Raw genomic sequence first — 18,768 nt, 5'->3', positions numbered from 1 at the left:
CGGGCTGCCCCGGTGCAACTCTGCACCTATTCGGCCTATAGTCAGGCCTGCAGCCTGGGGCTTTCTAGGCCAGAGCTCCCAGCTCCTCTGGCCCTTCCCTGGCCCTGCTCCCAATCTAGGTGTCTTGCTTAGGTCCTTGCAGCCAGGCCCTTCTCCCTCTCCAAGCAGAGGGAGACTTACTGGGCTGTGGCTCATAGCCTCTTATAGGGGCCAGCTGGGTCTGACTGGGGCATGGCCACAGCTGAGTCTACTTTCCCCAATCAGTCAAGGCTCCTTGACCCAGCCACAGCCCTCTCCTGGGCTGTTTCAGGCCCAGTAGGGCAGGAGCGGGTAACCACCCTGCTACAGTAAAACATACCCGCCCACTTCCCAGACACCCAATAGATACAGTAAAACATAGTTGCTATGAGCTTTGAGCTGTTTGTAATCACACGGCCAGTGAAGGGGGACATTAAATTGAAGCATGTGTGGACGGGCTGCCTTTACTAAGTGAAATCCAGCTAGTGGTTTGCAGATAGGTGTGTCTCAATTTTTTGGAGCTTAAAAACTTTCCATGGTTTATGCAGCAGTATGTTAACTGCAGAAAAGTCCTAGCATCTACTTAGCCTCTTGCTGACCTCCATCCCTCTCCCCTAGAGAACCCAACCTAGTTATAAAGTTATCTGTCATCCCATTAAAAAAATGGAGCTTAAACTATCTGTTGGTGCTGGTGTCAAATGGTGTGAATGCAGCTGATACAGGTGGTACTAATGGGAGAGATTAATTCTAGGCAACAAATTGTATCATGTCTACGAGGTACAAAATACGGCTGTTCCAGATATTCGCGTGGTCTTTGTCTTCTCTCCTACTGAAGTGCTGGAGTTATTTTCAACTACAGAAAACAAATGTGTGGGTGGAGTCTGCACGTTTTGTCCCCCTCCTATTTGAAGCATGATCAGTGCTGTTCCATTTTAGAAGCTGATACTTATTCTTCAACCAGCATAATTGACATATGGATAAACAGTGTAGATGATCTGCTCTGGAGAGAGGGATTATTTTGAAAGAGAGGAGCTATCTGTTAGCGAGAGAAAACAGCATGATCTCCAGGTGCTTTGTCTGCTAATAACATGGCTGAAAAACAGAGGTGATGCATTGGCTAGAACAGGAACCTGGAGTCAAGACTCTTGAGTTATCTTATCAGCCATGTCACTGAATAAAGTGTGCCCTTGCTGAAGTCTGTTGTTCTGCTGCAGTTTCCCCACCTGTAAAATGGGGGATATTACCGCCTTCCCTCACAAGGGTGTTGTGAAGCTTCATTAAATGTTTGTTAAAGAATTTTGGAGAAAGGTATTATCGGAGTGCATAGTGCTAATATTTGATTACTGAATAGGAACCACTAGCTTGTTGCTTCACTGCTCCAAATGTTCTGCAGCTCTGGTAAGAAACTGTTATCAACACCAATTTTAAGCCTATTATTTTAAGGATTGAAACTGCACAGTGCAAAGCATAAAATACAAAACACAGCTGGACCTTGCCCCAAATGGCTTACAGAGCAGGTAAGACACAATGGAAGCCCAGGGAAGGAATACATTATTGTCATTATTGATATGTAACTTTGGGGCACGTGAGTTGAACATTTTAAGCACTGTTAAGCTAGACATTGGGGGCTGCTGTTATTTGTATTACTGTAGCGCTAGGAGCTGAAGCCATGGACCAGGATCTCATTGTGCTAGGTGCTGTACAAAGAGAACAAAAGCCGCAAAGCACTTACAATGTAAGACAAGAGACAGCAGATGCAGGCAGGCAGACAGACAGGAAGTACAAGGGAACAATGAGACTCTATTGGCCAGCATGATAGGCAGTGCTCTCAACACACCAGCATCCTCACCATGGTGAGGTTTTTTTAGGGCTCACAGCAAAGGAGAGTTTTAAGGAGGTGCCATGCCAAATCATGTTTAAATATTCCAGCCTGCACAAACATATTCTCCCCTAAATAAAAACACGCTTTGAATCTATTGACACTGGACAGCAGTATTGAAGTTGTGTTCAGCATTTTCAAATCTAGTTAAGTTGAACTTAACAGTATTCAAAATCAGTCCACGGAATCTGTTTTAGAGGCGGGAGTGGGGCTGGTGGGGAAGAGGAAGATGAAGGTTTTCCCATCAGGCCTCTGATTCATAGGCAGCGGGTGGGATTTGTTTTTGTCATTGGCAGTTGATGTGGCTGTCAGGTTTGTCTGGCCATTGTGGAGGTCATGCCACAATCTCTCTCTGTTTTTCTGTTTATAACCATCTCTTTTGTATTAAGCTGTCATCTCACACCTCTACTCAGCCCTACTGTAACATTATGCCCCCTGTTATAATGCATTCCACGTAGACTCCAAAGTATACTTATAAAAAGTGGAAGAGGAGGGGCAGAAACTCAGAAGTCTCAAAACACACTAGCATTAGAAACAGATTGGACGAGCAAAAAAGAGGGAGGAAGGTTTTTGTCCTCCTGCCACCTTCCCTTTGCATCAGGAATGACTATTCCCCATGCAGAATTTGCTCCCACCCTTCCTATACCCCTCATCTCTGCACACAAGAGCCAGTAAGCCCAAAATGTTATCTGCTGGGGTCATTGAACTGTTGCCAAGCCTCTTCCTCTTTCCCTGTGAGATGGCTGTAGAATGCTGGCTCCTCCAGAGTTAATAGTCCCCAGTGGATGAGGTGCCAAGAAGCTGTTTCCTTGAGGAGAGCTGTCGATTAGGTTCCTGTTGCCAGGAGTCAGGGCAGCAAGGGGAGGGCGGGGGGTTTGACACTTAACTCTGGCATTGTCTTTTGTCTTTGCTATGGAGGCAGTTCAAATACAGAATGAGGGGAGGGGGGCTTTTAGCTCAGGAAGCCATAAAACACTTGAGCATCTTATTGAAAATGGGTAATAGACTGGGCTCGCCAGCAGGACTGCAGGGAAGCAAGGACACTGAGCAGTTTGGGAAGGGGTGCTTAGCCACAGCTGGGGCAGGCAGGAGGAGTGCTGCACAAATACCGATCTGAATGGTGTTGCCAAGCCACCCATCAGTGAAATTAAAGCACAGGAGCCAGAGAGTAATGTTTGTGTGGCTGAGGCAGTAGGAGTGGAATCTCATGGCAAATATTTGGGATTCGACATCCACTGTCCATGACATTTAAAATAATCTGATCTAGAGACTCCATCAGGATCTGGAACCTTCCAGATTTCTTTCCATGACTTCTGCCCTTTACCAAAACATCCAGTGCGCTGCCATCTGGGTTCCTGGAGTGACATAACCTCTAGGAATCCCATTTTTTCTCCTTTCTCTTCCATTCGTTGCAATTTCACAGGCAAAGAGGGCCTCTGGCTTTTTGGAGCCCGTTAGCTCTGCTAGGTGCTGGGTGGATGGTATGACTTGACAGCAACGTAAAACACTCTTAAGGGCCAAGTATGCTGCCTGTGCAACAAGCTCAAGATCTCCCCCTCAGGATTCCCCTCCCCTGTGGGGTAGCATCATGCTGGGATTACCAGATCAGGCAGCCACTTTGGGCTCATCCAGATATAGCTGGATGTTTTCCAATCAACAATCTTTAACTGGGATGTTTGAATAATTTGAATGGTCTCTTCTTAGTTTACTCCTGGCGGTAGTGTGGAAGCGGGTCTTTGTGGATGTCATTCCCCCCCATATATGAGTAGCATGTTGCTGTTCATCTGTGGCTCAAGCTATCCTGAGCAGGTTAGTGGCAGAATCTGTTGTAGCCTGTGGTCATTTTCCCTGTGTTGATTCCTCCCATTACCAAAATGGATTGAATGGGTATTCTGTGGGATTTCCCTGGTGATATTTGAGGATAAGGGGTAAATCCAAGCTCTGGGGTCCAGGGCAGTTAAACTAGGAGGAGGTGTCACACTCTTATATCTGGCACCTATTGCAAGCTAGTACTGTCTGCTTCCAGTGTCCAGATAAGAGTGGTTGCTTCTTTCCACAGCTATGAGAACAGCTGATTAAATAATGGGAGGAGGAAGTGGGAATGGCCAGGCTGAGATGTAAAGCAGATGTGCCAGCCTTGGGGAACCCTTGGATAAATAGTGTGGATTGGAAGTGTGATTAAAAAAACCAACTCCAGGTCTCCCCATCTTTATGCCTAATCTGGACAACTGTATTCCTTTCTTTACCCCTTCATGTGTCATGCTCTTTATCTTCTGACCAATTAATTTTTTTCAGAGAAAAACTTGCAGTCTTTTTCAGGGGCACTGAAGCTATGTCTCAGATGAGGAAACGTACTCTGTGAAGAACTTGATTAATCCTCAGGAATGCTCTTTAAACCCCTGATGTCCACACATGCAAAGTGTTCCATCGGGTTTTTATGTGTTCCATGGACTGTTTGGAGTAGATGATGCTTTTCAGCAGGTCCAAGAACTGGCTCAAGCGAAACTGTTTCAGACTACACTGTCTTAGCTACACTGTAGATGCTGAGTAGATGAAAGTGTGGAACTGTGGGATCGATACCCAGAAGGCATTGTCATTGAAAGTTTAGTAAAGCAAGCTTGTTGACACAGGACAAAAGAGCATGGGTTATTAAACTGATTTGCAGTGGAGAGCATGGATATACCTAACCTTGTGTGCTAAACTGATTCTGTCACCCAGTTCAGTTACAGGCGGGTGAGTTCTCTAGCATAGACATAGCATTAGAATTCTGTCCCATTACCTCATCAGACCAGTTTGCGTGCCTCTCAGAGCACTTGCTTTCTGTGTCCTTAAACTTGTAGTGCCTGCTGGTTTGGGACCTGGCTTCCGAAGCAAAAGCACCCAAATGTTGTGCTCCGTGGTCCATAGTGACAGCGTGCCAGAGAGCTGGAGTGTCACCGTTACCTTGAATTGACCTTTCATCAGAAATAAATGGACACAAGCATTGTTGCTGGTTTCTGTATCATCTCTGAGTTGACATTTATAACAGTTTTTAGGATATTCATTGCTGCAATACCAGCCCACTAATTTTCATTATTTTGTTCTTTGAGTTCACCAGCAGTAACGTGCATGTGTTGATCAGCTTTATCCTCACCTGGACACTGAAAGCTGCTTTTTTGGGATTCTGCAGGCACAGTTGCCTTTGAACTGTACTTGTAACACTCTAGTTACTGGAAAGGCCCCTGTACCTATGTGTATCTACAGGCCCTTCAAGGAAGGAGTGAGGTAGAAACTGAGAACAACAAGACACAGCGGCAAGGGCAGAATGTGTTTTATAAAAGTTCCTTAACAGTCCTCACTTCACACACGGACATTCAGGGCTTCCAGTAGAGCACTGAAAAGGTTAATTATACCTGCCTGGGGTTGTCAGTAAGGGGAAAAGTGGGGAGTAATGTGACTCCTAAGCAGGGCAGAGTATTCGTCTGCCAGACAACCTACATCTCTCAAAGCAGAACTGCAAGTTATTTCCCAGCTAGTGCTGAGGGATCTATTTCTGCCCTCTCGCCTCCCCCGGGATAACCCTGCTTCAGGCCAATGCTTCTTGGTGAGGTGGTTACCCTTGCTCTGTGCAATGTGCTTTTTCCCAACAGCCATTGCATGACACAGAGGGATTTAGTCATGGGGGTGGGGGGAGGGAAAGACGTTAAACAGGCTTTTCCCTAATGAGCTGTGACGCCAGCTGGAGAGGGGGAGAATCCTGCTTTTCTCCTGTCCGTTGCTCTCTGAAACTACAGAGGAGGAGGAGGAACTGGGTCCCCCCTCTGCTGATTTGCTGCCTCTTCTGTTTCCTTTCTGTTCTGTCCCCAAAGCATTTTGGCAAGGTTCAGATTTCTGTGCTCACAGCTCAGTGCTCAAAGAGAAAAGGGAAAAACAAAGGGTTGAGAAAGGGTGGTGAGGAGGGAGAGTCACTTATTGCCCTATCCCAGGACTGGGCTCTGGGACAGAGCACTGAGGGGTAAAGTTAGTGAGAACCTTGTCTTTCCAGTGAGAGTTTCTTCTTGAAGTACTGTAATTCCCTGCTGTATCATTTTATTGTCTTCTGCTTAAACACTGCACTAGCTATCATCCTGGCTGCATTTTCCCTTGTTCGGATTGAAGTTTAAAAATGTTCTTTCTCTCTTCATACAAGATCTGGGTTAATGGAGTAGATGAAAACATATGAAGAGTATCATGCTAATTCTTTGTTCTCGGGCTGAAACATTAGAACTGCGCTCTGCTTAGTCCCTTTCAGGGCATGGTGATCCTGCCATGTGTCCATCCCCACAACTCCCCTTGACTACAGTGACAGTTATGCACGTGGAAGAATTGCAGGATTAGCCTTTTAGGTTAAAATCTTGCCTGACTGGAGAAAAATGACATTAAATTAAACAGACCAGTCAGTGGACCACTCGGCAGGAATTAAACTAAAAACCCTGTTCGTGCCTGACTGTTCACATTGCATCACCCATGCAACACTAGAAAGAGAGATCCCTATGGGAAAGATTACAAGTCATTATCTTTTTTAAACAGATACCAAAAAGATCACAAGAGCTGTTTGGGTCTGTCAAACATTGTCGGGCTGACATTGAGATTGACTAACCCCTCTTCTTGCTCTTCCCTAAAATTTGGTGTGGGTGGAGGGGGGTGATCCCAAGAGTCGGAGATGCTGAACTTCTGGAAGATGAGAAATCAGCTCCCGTTTTAGTTCTGGTGAAGTGTTTGTGTTGCAGCTTTAGAAATGCCTTAAAGCCCAGTTGTCCTTTTTCCTCCACTTGTTGCAAAGTGACTGGGACATATCTGAAAAGGTAATGTTAGGAGTGCTCTAGCTTTTTGTTTTGAAAAATAGGTTGATATCACTGCAGTCCTGTTTGGGGTTGATATCACTGCAGTCCTGTTTGGTCTGATTCCTCATATGTATGTCATCCTCCTTCAACAGCACTTTGCCAACGCCTTATAGAATGCACATTGCATCTTCACTAGTGACTGGTGACCTCTGACTGTGTAAAGGTCAGAAGTTTTCTGCCCCCACCGCCCTATACTTTGAAAACAATCACAGTAGATACTAGGCTATCTTAGTGGATTGTTTCCACTGTTTGATGAGGGTTAGTCAAACAGCATATGGAAAAGGCTCAGGGGAAACAATTTGTATATACTTTGTTACAAAAGGCTCCCACATCCTGGCAAAGACAGAATGCTGAGTGACTGCTTTAATGCACAAAAGTAAGTGCCCCACGGACAAGGATGTTTTGGGGGGTGAATGCCCTAAATGGAGTAATCTCATAGGTCTCCTTTCTTCTTGTGTCCTAACACTACGTTCTCCTTGAGCTGGACTTTGTCCGTGATGAGTTATCTGAACGGGCAGATGTCTTGTCACACTGCTTACCATTTTTTCCCTAAGCACAATTTCTTGGAATCTGTAACCCTTTAAGCCTTGCAGAAGGTAGATACCACCAGAATGTTGACCATTTACCAAACAAATTTTTATGTACCTTATGGTTGCTATTAATATAGATATAACATTACCTCATGCAGGTGATGGCAGGCATAACCATGGGACATAAAATCTTTTAATTATCATCAGTATTGTCTAGTGGCTAGAGTAGGAAACAAGTAACTTCTAGGACTCTTTCTTTCTGCCACTATTGTTCAGTGTAGCCATAGACAAGTCACTTACTCTCTCTATGCCTCAGTTTCCCTATTTGTAAAATGTGTTTATCTCCCTCATGAGGGATATGGTGAGCTCTGTTTACAAACACAAAACAGCATTTAATCATATTAATCTGTTACCAATAATTTTATTGTTGTAATAGCAGGAATCTAATCAAAGAGTTCTTGGCACTTAAAATGTTTTTCTCATTATTGATTATTCTTTATTCTCAAGCCATTTATTTAATAGTGTGTTGGGCAATATCCAGCCATGAATCTGTATTCAGTCAATTGTATACACCAAAACCGTAAAAGAATAGTGTCTTATGCCTAGGCTATCTATCCATACTAAATTTTATTCTATTAACTCTTGCTGTGCACTCTCAATAGTTACTAATGGAAAGCAGATTGCTTTGTGTCATCTTGTTGTGAAGTATTTGAACTAAAATTAAATATTTTTGATTATTGCATAAACTTTTAACCATATTGACTAAATATATATCTGTGAATTACCAATAGAAATAAAATTACCAATACGTTCTCTCAGTGTGTACAAGATTTGTATTAATCACTGTTTAAGAAGTTTATCCTTTTTGTAAGTCACTTCCTGTATTACACATTCTAAGTGAACTCCTTTGTACTGAAATAAGCCATGCTATTTTCCACTGTTCTTTCAAGGAAAGGGAGTTTGGGGACAGATCATGTGGTCTGACGGCACCTTGTCTCTTTTAAAAAAAGTTTTCTGAGAGCAAAATCCCTGCTTCCCTTCAGGGAAAGAAGCAGCAACTCCATCTGTGGCCTCTGTCCCTCTCACCATGCTTTCTCCTTTCTCTGCTTACCTATCTGAAATTGCTGCTCGTCCTGGGCGAGTGGCATTTTCAGGCTGTGTTCCTGAACAAGTGTTTTAAATGAGCTCACCACTGATAAGTAAGAAAAACGTCCCCTGGTTAAGGAGGAAATGCAGGCAACAGAATTAAATTGTTCAATTTCTGCCTTCCTGCCTCCCATCATCCTTGATGGGAGAGGCGTTGTGCTACTTACTAGGTTGCAGTGGCTCAACCTCACTTGAACAGGGGCACCCCATCTTCCATATCTGCTTCTGGACAGAAGGCATGATCTGATGCTAGTAGGTGTGTGGTAAAACCTTTTCAAAGTTTACTTGTGAGTCCTTGCAAGGAAAAAGTAATGAGGATTGATTATAATGGAATTTGGTGTGGAAGAATGAAACTTCTACAGAAAAATAAAAATACAAGTTCAGTTGTGATTGTAGCGGTGGCTGCAGGGGAACGGCCTGGCTAGTCCAGAGGATGGCACTCCCTCGGGTACAGTACGCATCAGTTAGGCCATCTAAGGCTTCCTGTTCTTGGTTTGCCAAGGGAGTTTTTTAAGGAATTTGATCTTTGTTTCTCTCTCTTCTCTTCTCCATAGGAACTGGAAGCTGCACTTCACAGGGATGATGTGGAGTTTATCAGTGACCTGATTGCCTGCCTCCTTCAGGGTTGCTATCAGCGCAGGGACATCACGTGAGTAATCTTTCTCTATGGTTTAAGCCCTTTTGCAAGGGAGTTAATTAACATAGTCACAGGGATGTTACACAGCTTCAGAATGATGCTATAGAAATGAACTGCAGTCACCGATGACCAGGCCAGATTGCTCAATAAGTGCAAGGGAGTCCCATTTCTCTTATACTTCAGCCCCTGCTTAAATCACACGTCGTTAATATTCACACACCCCACTCTTAGGCAAATTCTTCTTTTTTTAACAAAAAAAATTATCTTCTACCCTGAACCCACATACCTGTCTTGTACTCTGTGTATTGTTTCTCTTCATTGTTAGTGATCTGGATATTTGTGTGTTCTTTATACTCTGCCCTTTGCCTGATTAATTTAGAAATGTCACAGTAAGTGTTTTGCAACATCATAACTGTTTCATCATGCTAAATTATTTGAAAAATGGCAAGGAGCTTTATCTTGGAATGAGTTGGATAGTAGGAGTAGAGAGTCAAATATAGCAACTGTTCTCTTCTTAGGAATAGCTAACACTTGGCCTGTGACATCAGAATGATAGGTGTTAGTGTGTTGGCCAGGACTTTGAGGTATTCTTCTTGATGTTTAAAGATCCAAAGGCACTTTTTTGTTAACATCCACCTGGATAGCCCTTAAAAATTAGCAGAAAATACTTCTGTAAAGTATCATCCTTTAGAAGATCTCCCTCCAACAGCAAAGCAATATGCTCTCTGCCCAAAGAGTGAAGCTTCATTTATAACGAAGCAAAACTGAAGTCTCGGCTTTCTTCAATGAATTCCTGTGAATTTGAACTGAGAGCAGAGCATAATTCTGGACATGAGGCAATCATGCTGCTGGTGGTAGGTAACTGAGTGGGTTCCACTGTATTACTGGGTTGGCACTGAACATGGCACAGAACCTGAATCTGTAAGCAGCTGACTTGATGGGTAGTGCCCACCCATTGAGCCAAACTGGTGCTTGCCCTCCCTGAATGAATCTGAGATGGAGAGTAGGCTGATCAGAAAGCATCTGAAACCACATATACTGATTCTATCAGAATAACCGTAACAGTGGCATATAATCCTGATTGTTGATTTATGGTATCAGGTGATTTCTATTTCTTCAATTAGAATTAGAAGTAGAAAGGAACAATCTGGCCATCTCATGTAATCCCCATTAGCCAATGCAGGATTGCTCTCTAAGTATACTTTTCAGTGTTTTGTCCAGTTTGGTTGTAAATGTCTCAAGCGTTGGAGTTTCCATAACTTCGTTTAGGAGATTACGCTGCGGTTTAATGTCAATATGTAAGGCACTCTTAAATTGGTTTGAGTGTGCGTATGTGGGTGGCACCGATTTAACTGCATCAGTTTGAAAAATGATTTTAGTTAAATAAATACAACTTCTCTGTTAGATTTAGGCCTTGGTTAATGACAAGATGCAACAGGTGAAAGAAACAAACCTGACAGTAGAAGGAAGAAGGGGTAACAGGAGTGTGTTTTTGTGTAGGCAGGCTGTGTGTTTTATGTAGCTTGCCACCTCTGTAGCCATTCTTATTCGTAATGAGGCCTGCTGATCCATGACATGAGGTACTCTGCTGTATGCAGCCTTGGAGGCAGGCCAGACCTGTCCATCAGAGATACGGGTAGGTGTGGCTCCACCTCTGAGAGAGCGCCAGATTTTGTCTACTTGTCCAGCTGTAGGCATGCAGACCAGCTCCTCCGTACTGCAGAGCAAACTTGAAGAAGAAGGGGGAAAAAAGGCCTTAAAAACTGCTGGTTGTTCGGGTCTGCCTTTATTGGCAGAGAAGAGTGCCCTTATCCTCTGTGCCCCTGCTCACCCATCCAAAGTGCAGCATGGCAGAGAAGTCTAAAAAGAGAGAGAAAGCAGACACTCTGACTCCTGCACTTCCCTTGCTGATTTTGTGCCTGCATGGAGATTTGTGCCTGTTCTGTGGAGACCCAGGCCCCCATCAAATCCTCAAGCAGGGGCGGGGTTTCTTGCAGCCTCCTTCCCCAAGCAGGAGAGCTCCCAGCAAACAGTGACAGCAGCAAAATCCCCTGGGTCTGGTACAGGCTTGCAGTGATGCTAGGGCCAGCAAGTGGCAGCTCTCCTCCCTCCCCCACAAAACATGGGTGGAGTGTAGGTTGAAGCACAATATCAACGGGCCCGGGAAGTGTCCTGCCCAGCCACTGGAGCCTGTGCTCGCAGCCATGTCTGTTAACGACAGAGCAGCTCCCTGGCACCTCCCTGAAATGCTGGAACAGCAGGGAGCTACTGACAAGGATCCAGAGACAGAACAAGGAGAGCCCGGCAAGGGGAGCTCAGGCCCAATCCTTCCCTCCACTCTACAGCACGCCAGAGGACAGACATTGAGCAAAAGTGTACTGAGTATTTTGAGTATCGTAAACTACGCTTACGAGGTCTGTAGATGTCTCAGACGACCTATAGTTATAAATCCCTCCCAAGACCCCCTGTGAGTATGTGAGTGTGGAACAGAGATTTTCCTGCTGCACCTAAAGATTGGGAAAGCATCAGGCTGCCCCCCTCAGCTGCCACTGTAGATCACCATGTCCAAACGATTGAACTGTCATTACCAGCTGCCTCTGTGAGTCTCCAGGCCCTAATGGTTCTGGTGATTGCTCCTAGCTTCTGTTACAGGTTGCCATGCCAAGCTTCCACCTCCTTCCCCAAGCAAATGGCTAGGGAAGGATGAGAGGGACAGCAGCCCAGATTGGAAAATTGCAAGGTAGTAATGGACCTCTTGGCCCCACCATTTTTCTTTCTACCTCACACTTCCCTCTGGTCTCCATTTTATAAGGTCAGAAGGTTCCTCAGTATGCACCAGGCAAAACGTATCCGGGCACCATTACCAAAGATAAATGTGCCTTTTTCCCTAGTGGTCAGGGACTTGTCATTTCTAACTGGGAGAGATTTTTACCTGTAAGAGTGGCTTCTAGGAGTAAATCAACTAACTCAGCATATTCCAGAGTCTGGTTGAGATTTACCCATTGGTACCAGGACAAAGGTCTCAGCCCTGCCTTTGCATTGGTACCACAGATTCTCAGATTTCGTGACAATGAACTCAGGCTAGGCCCAGGGCCGCCCAGAGGATTCTGGGGGCCTGGGGTCTTTGGTGGTGGGGGGCCCCTGCTTCGGCGATAATTCGGCGGCGGGGGGCCCTTCCGTTCTGGGACCTGCCGCCGAAGTGCTCCGGAGACCTGCGGCGGGCGCCGCCCCCCCTCCGCCCCGCCGAAGTGCAGCCAGCTGTTTGGTGGTTATTCGGTGGCGGCTCCCGGAGTGGAAGGACCCCCCGCCGGCAAAGACCATGAGCGGAGGAAGCTCCGAGGGCCCGGGCCCCGCAAGAGTTTTCCGGGGCCCCTGGAGCGAGTGAAGGACCCTGCTCCAGGGGCCCCGAAAAATTCTAGTGGAGGGGCCTCGGGCAAATTGCCCCTCTTGCCCCCTCCCCCCCTCTGGGCGGCCCTGGCTAGGCCTGGCAGCTGCAGACACTGAGGGTCAAGTCACTGCTTTGTCAAAAATCCTTAGTGCAATAAACAAGTAGTGAATTTCATCATACCCAGATATCAAGCCTTTTTCTTATGAGAGCAGCATCTCTTCTACATCCTCCTGAAGTGCATGAAGTGTCTTTATGGGCTCTTACCTGGTTCTCAGTGCCATTACAGATCCTCAGTTTGAACCACTCATGAAACTGTCTCATTACTTTCTAACCACTAAAGTGACCTTTTTGATAGCAATCTTGTCTGTTTGCAGGGTGCCCCTGAGATGGAAACTCTTTTCCTGGAACCTCAGCACTACATTCCGTAAGGGTAGAGTGGTACTCAGATCCGAACATGCCTTTCATACTAAAGATTAACTCCAGACTCCATAGAGCACTGGACATTGTTCTGCTATCCTTTTGCCCAGTTCCCTCACACTCTAAAAAGAAACTGGCATATTCTAGATTTCTTCTAAGCTCTCAAAAAACGTGTTCACCACACAGCTCAGGTCAGAAGGACCAAGTCTTTGTGCTTTATGATCTAGTGTCAAAGGGAAAGACGGTTTCAAAATCCTCTATTTCCAGGTGGCTGAAGTTTTGTATCCAAGAAGCATACAAGTCAAAAAGTGTAACTCCATCTTCCAATATCAGAGCTCATTCCCTCAGAACTGTAGCAGCTTCATGTGCAGAAAGATAACATACGTCAGACAAGAAAATCTGTAAAGCGGACATCTTCTCAACTGTTCATACCACCTTCAAAATTCTGGAGGCTGGACTTCAGTCATTATCTGATGCTGCCTTTAGTAGATAAGTGCTTCTCACTATAGTATCCCAGTAATTTTTTTCACATCTGTACATACCTGTATATTGTTCCCTCACTATATTGTGTGGATAGTGGTATGAAAACCCCAGTGTCATAGACCTGTGGTCCTGAGAATGAATAAGAATAGGAAAATTTATCCATATCTTGCCTGAAATTTTTCTTTCTTGGAGTAATGAGGTCCACAGATCAAGCCAGTCTTGAATGGACTGTTAATTGGGAAATGATATCAAATTATTAATTGGCACTCAAGTTTGTTATTCCGGAGAACTGTTCTCTTTAGTCTCAGTGCTTTAATTTTCCATACTGATACAGAGTGCTTAGTTTTTCCTAGGTATGAAAGTGTAGCAACTGACAGTTTCTCAGAGGTGGCATGAGCCACACCAGCCCTGCCTCTGATGGACCTGTGTGGTCTGCCTCCAAAGCTGCATAGAACAGGGCACCTAATGTCATGGTTCCATGGCCCTCATTACTCCAAGAAAGGAATTTTTTAGGTAAGACATGGATAAATGTTCCTATTACCGTCTGGCAGCGTTCTGTAGGCATTATGGTACAAGTGAATTTGAAGGAGGATTAGATAGTGGCTTTTTCAGTTTTTTCGGGGGGGTGGGGGTGGGGGCGGGGCGGGGGAGTGAGCATGCTGTGCAAAAGAGGTGACATGAGAAAAAGCGTTGAGGTTCTTGTAGGAGAAATGGACAAATGAACAGTGAAGACTGAGAATATTAATAGTGAAGGCGGCAGTCATTTATATGGTTATAGGTAAAGAAGGGCTAAATTGTGATGGGCCTTAAACTTTGGATGATGCAGAGGAGAAGGGAGAGCCCATCTGGGGGGAGAATGGTGTGATGGGTAATAGGACTAGTACCTGACCCAGGACAAACTTCTGTGCGATCTCACTATGTGCCCACAGTTTGATAGCGAACCATTGGTAACTACTTGTTGAGTATGTTTTTTCAACCAGTTGTGCATCCATCTTATAGTAATTTCATTTAGACCACGTTTCCATAGATTAGTTATGAGAATATCATATGGGACTGTGTCAAAAACCTTACTAAAATCAAGATACGTCATGTCTGCTGCATCCCTCTGTCCACCAGGTCATGAACCCTGTCGAAGAAGGAAATTAGGTTGGTCTAGGATGACTTGTTCTTGAAAAATCCATGCTGGCTATTACTTATCACCCTCTTATCCTCCAGGTGCTTACAAACTAATATTATATTTGAAAAGTCATGGCGATTGGGTGGGGGGGGTCCCGGATGACTGGAAAAAGGCTAATGTAGTGCCCATCTTTAAAAAAGGGAAGAAGGAGGATCCAGGGAACTACAGGCCAGTCAGTCTCATCTTAGTCCCTGGAAAAATCATGGAGCAGATCCTCAAGGAATCAATTCTGAAGCACTTAGAGGAGAGGAAAGTGATCAGGAATAGTCAGCATGGATTCACCTAGGTCAGGTCATGTCTGATTAACCTAATTGCCTTCTATGATGTGATAAATAGCTCTGTGGATGAGGGAAAAGCAGTGGACGTGTTATTCCTTGACTTTAGCAAAGCTTTTGATATGGTCTCTCACAGTATTTTTGCCGGCAAGTTAAAGTAGTATGGACTGGATGAATGGACTATAAGGTGGATAGAAAGCTGGCTAGATCGTCGGGCTCAGCAGGTAGTGATCAATGGCTCCATGTCTAGTTGGCAGCCGGTATCAAGCAGAGTGCTCCAAGGATCAGTCCTGGGGCCAGTTTTGTTCAATATCTTCATTAATGATCTGGAGGATGACGTGGACTGCACCCTCAGCAAGTTTGCAGATGCCACTAAACTGGGAAGCACGGTAGATACATTGGAAGGTTGGGATAGGATACAGAGGGACCTAGACAAATTAGGGGATTGGGCCAAAAGAAATCTGATGAGGTTCAACAAGGACAAGTGCAGAGTCCTGCACTTACTCCAGAAGAATCCCATGCACTGTTACAGACTAGGGGCCAAATGGCTAGGCAGCAGTTCTGTAGAAAAGGACATAGGGTTACAGTAGACGAGAAGCTGGGTATGAGTCAACAGTGTGCCCTTGTTGCCAAGAAGACTAACGGCATTTTGGTCTCTATAAGTAGGGGCATTGCCAGCAGATTGAGGGACGTGATCATTCCCCTCTACTCAACATTGATGAGGCCTCATCTGGAGTACGTGTCCAGTTTTGGGCCACACAATACAAGAAGGATGTGGAAAATTTGGAAAGAGTCCAGCGGAGGGCAACAAATGGCTAAGGGGCTGGAACACATGACTTGTGAGGAGAGGCTAAAGGAACTGAGATTGTTTAGTCTGCAGAAGAGAAGAGTGAGGGGGGATTTGATAGATGCCTTCAACTACCTGAAAGGGGGTTCCAGAGAGGATGGATCTAGACTGTTCTCAGTGGTACCAGATGACAGAACAAGGAGTAATGGTCTCAAGTTGCAGTGGGGGAGGTTTAGCTTGGATATTAGGAAAAACTTTTTCACTAGGAGGGTGGTGAAGCACTGGAATGGGTTACCTAGGGAGGTGGTAAAATCTCCTTTCTTATAGGTTTTTAAGGTCAGGCTTGCCAAAGCCCTGGCTGCGATGATTAAGTTGGGGATTGATCCTGCTTTGAGCAGGGGATTGAACTAGATGACCTCCTGAGGTCTCTTCCAAACTTGATATTCTATGAAACTGATTGTTTAATAATTTATTCCACTATCCAGGTATCAAAGTTAGCCTGACTGGTCTATAATTCCCTCAGTCTTCTTTGTATTGCTTTTTAAAGATAGGTACTATGTTTGCCCTTCTCCAGACCTCTGGGACCTCACAAGTCCACCGTGAGTTCTCAAAGGTAATTGCTAACAAGATTGCTTCAACTAGTTTCTTCAGCACCCTAGGATTAATTTCACCAGACCCTGCCACCTTGAATACATATAACATATCTAACTAGTCTTTAACCTATTCTTTCCCTATTTTGGCTTGTTTTTCTTTCCCCTAGTTAATATTAAATGTGTTGAATATCTGGTCACGATTAACCTCTTTAGTGAAGACTGAAGCAAATAGGCATTAAGCACCTCAGCCATCTTGATGTCATCAGTTATTAGCTCTCCTACTACTTACACTTTCCGTCATCTTACTCTTGCTCCTAATCATATATATAAAGAGCCTCTTCTTATTGCCTTTTATGTCCCTTGTTAGGTGTAACTCATTTTGTACCTTAGTCTTTCTGATTTTGTCTCTATGTGCTTGTGCTATTCTTTTGTACGTCTCCTTAGCAATTTGTCCATGCTTCTGCTTTTTGTAGGATTCCTTTTTTATTTGCAGGTCATTAAAGTGCTCCAGATGGAACCATATGGGCCTCTTACTATTATTCTAATCTTTTATTCATGTTGGATAGTTTGCAATTGTGCCTTAAATATTTATTTCTGCATCTATATACTACTATTTAGCTGCTTCTCAGTGTTGAAATGATGAGTTAATTTTGTGTAGTACTTTACCTCTTCACTATCCAAAGTATTGTGTATTTCTGTTTTCTTGCAATCTATTGGTAGCAGGCTGTAGTTCTCTGCATGTCTAGTTTGACAGCATATAGAACTCGTAACTGGACTGGAGGTGCCTGACTTTAATTATGTAGAAGTATAAAACTGTAAAGTACTTTTGCTGATTGTGGTTTTGTAAATATTTTAGGTATCTAATATCTCTCTATCTCTATCTCTTCTTCCCCTTCTAGCTCTTCTGAATACATCATACTGGTCAATGTTAATACGTTAATATAGCAGATATGATTTGCCCCACCAAACCGACATCCACTAGGTCATAATCTCACATGTCTAGCTCATTGAATGCATTTCCCATTACCTTTGCCTTTGTGTATAGACCCTTAAGTGTTTATGACTTTCTACTCTTGCAAAAAATGACTCCAGGAAAAAAAAATCACTTATACAGAATATGCAATTTATATAAGAAAATTATCAAGTGGTATTTTAAAAGTACTTGATTCATTTCCCCCCTTCCCCCCCCCCCCCCCCAAAAAAAAAAAAAGTTCCACTGATACAAATTGGGCAGCTCCATAATCCCTGCAGGCTACCACTTTAATTCCAACAGGAAATGCAGCTTGATGACTTGTATCAAGACAGGAAGATCAGAGCTGCTGCTAAAGGCAAAGGCCACAGCAGGAGACTTCTACAGCTGTTTTTAAGTAAGAAATGGCTGTGTTACATGGATGTGCACATTAAATTAAAATAATCCAGAAAATCTCCTGCTGTTCTCTGTTTCTGGCTAGAACTGTTGTGAAAAATGGTGTCATGCTGACCATATAGCTGTTTCCTGTTTTGTTTCATATTTACAATTTTTAATGTTTTAACATTTTAAAGAAACAAACAGTGATTTGATTATTTTTTGTTGGAAGTTACTTTGTTCCATTACTGCCCCCTCAAAGCTCCTTTTTAAATTCCCCCTTTCTTGTAAAACATCACTTTATTAGGATTCAGTTTGGAAGAATATGTCAGATGGTAAGATAACAGAACCCACTCTTTTCTACTTTTTTTTTCCTTGACATCTTTGAATCCAGAAGATTGGTACCTTGCCTGCTTAGATGGCCACTGTCTAACTCACCTTGCATCATGGAAGGCATTAATGTGCTTCATGAATCCCAGACTCCCCTCTCTTCCAGTGCTTAGTGAAGAAAAGAGAAGAAAAATTTCCAAATAGATCACCTCTGTTCACCCAATCTTCACCGCTCTTTCCAGATCCCTAAAGCCAGCTTTGAATCTATGGCATCTCTTTTCAATCATGTTTTGTTCTATCATGGAAAATAGGAAGACATTCCACAACATTCTCCAGGATCTCCTTTCCTCTTCCTGTCATGTCCTTTGTCCCGATGCCATGAATGTAGCATCCCATCCTGTTCTATTGGAACCATCCTCTCTGAGTTTTCATTCAGGATTACTTATTGGCACTTCTATTCCAGCGACTTCTTTTCAGGGCTTTCCATCTAATTACCTTCCTCCCAAACCGTAGCTGGGCCAGCAAAGGACAATCTGATCATCTCCTGACTCATCAAGGACATAATATCTGTTGTTACTGACCAGGTTCAATGGCTCTATATATTTCACTTCTTTCATTCCTTTTGTCACATTTTTCTGTCTTCATTCCCTTGCATGGAACAGATCCTTCAAGCATTCCCTCCATGACTACTCTCTCACTGGTTTGTTTTAAGAATAAATGTTAAAAAAAAAATAAATAAATTGCCTTACAGTCTGCATGCAGTTACATCAGTTGTGCCCTTTCAAGGAATGCAGTGTTTTTTTTATAAACTAAGAGATGAAGTTTGTGACAGATGTGGCAATTTCTTGCAAAATCCTTGGAAAATTTATTGAATTAAGTTTAAGTATCTTTGGAGTCTATT

The 18,768-nt window shown here is 43.9% G+C and overlaps 1 protein-coding gene across 2 annotated transcripts in view; it reads left to right on the top strand.

Annotated features, from left to right (window-relative positions):
- The window catches only part of LOC115640046 (cat eye syndrome critical region protein 2), a 137,496-nt gene that overhangs the window by 52,033 nt on the left and 66,695 nt on the right, over positions 1–18,768 (top strand). For both annotated transcript variants that reach the window (XM_030542925.1, XM_030542929.1), the window contains exon 2: positions 8,990–9,084. In XM_030542925.1, coding sequence (XP_030398785.1) covers positions 8,990–9,084 — 95 coding nt within the window. The remainder of the gene's footprint in view (positions 1–8,989; positions 9,085–18,768) is intronic.

This window comes from Gopherus evgoodei, chromosome 1 (genome assembly GCF_007399415.2).
Source record: "Gopherus evgoodei ecotype Sinaloan lineage chromosome 1, rGopEvg1_v1.p, whole genome shotgun sequence".
Classification (NCBI taxonomy): Eukaryota; Metazoa; Chordata; order Testudines; family Testudinidae; genus Gopherus; species Gopherus evgoodei.
Note: the sequence above shows the minus strand (reverse complement) of the source record. Positions and strands in the feature narration are given on the sequence as shown.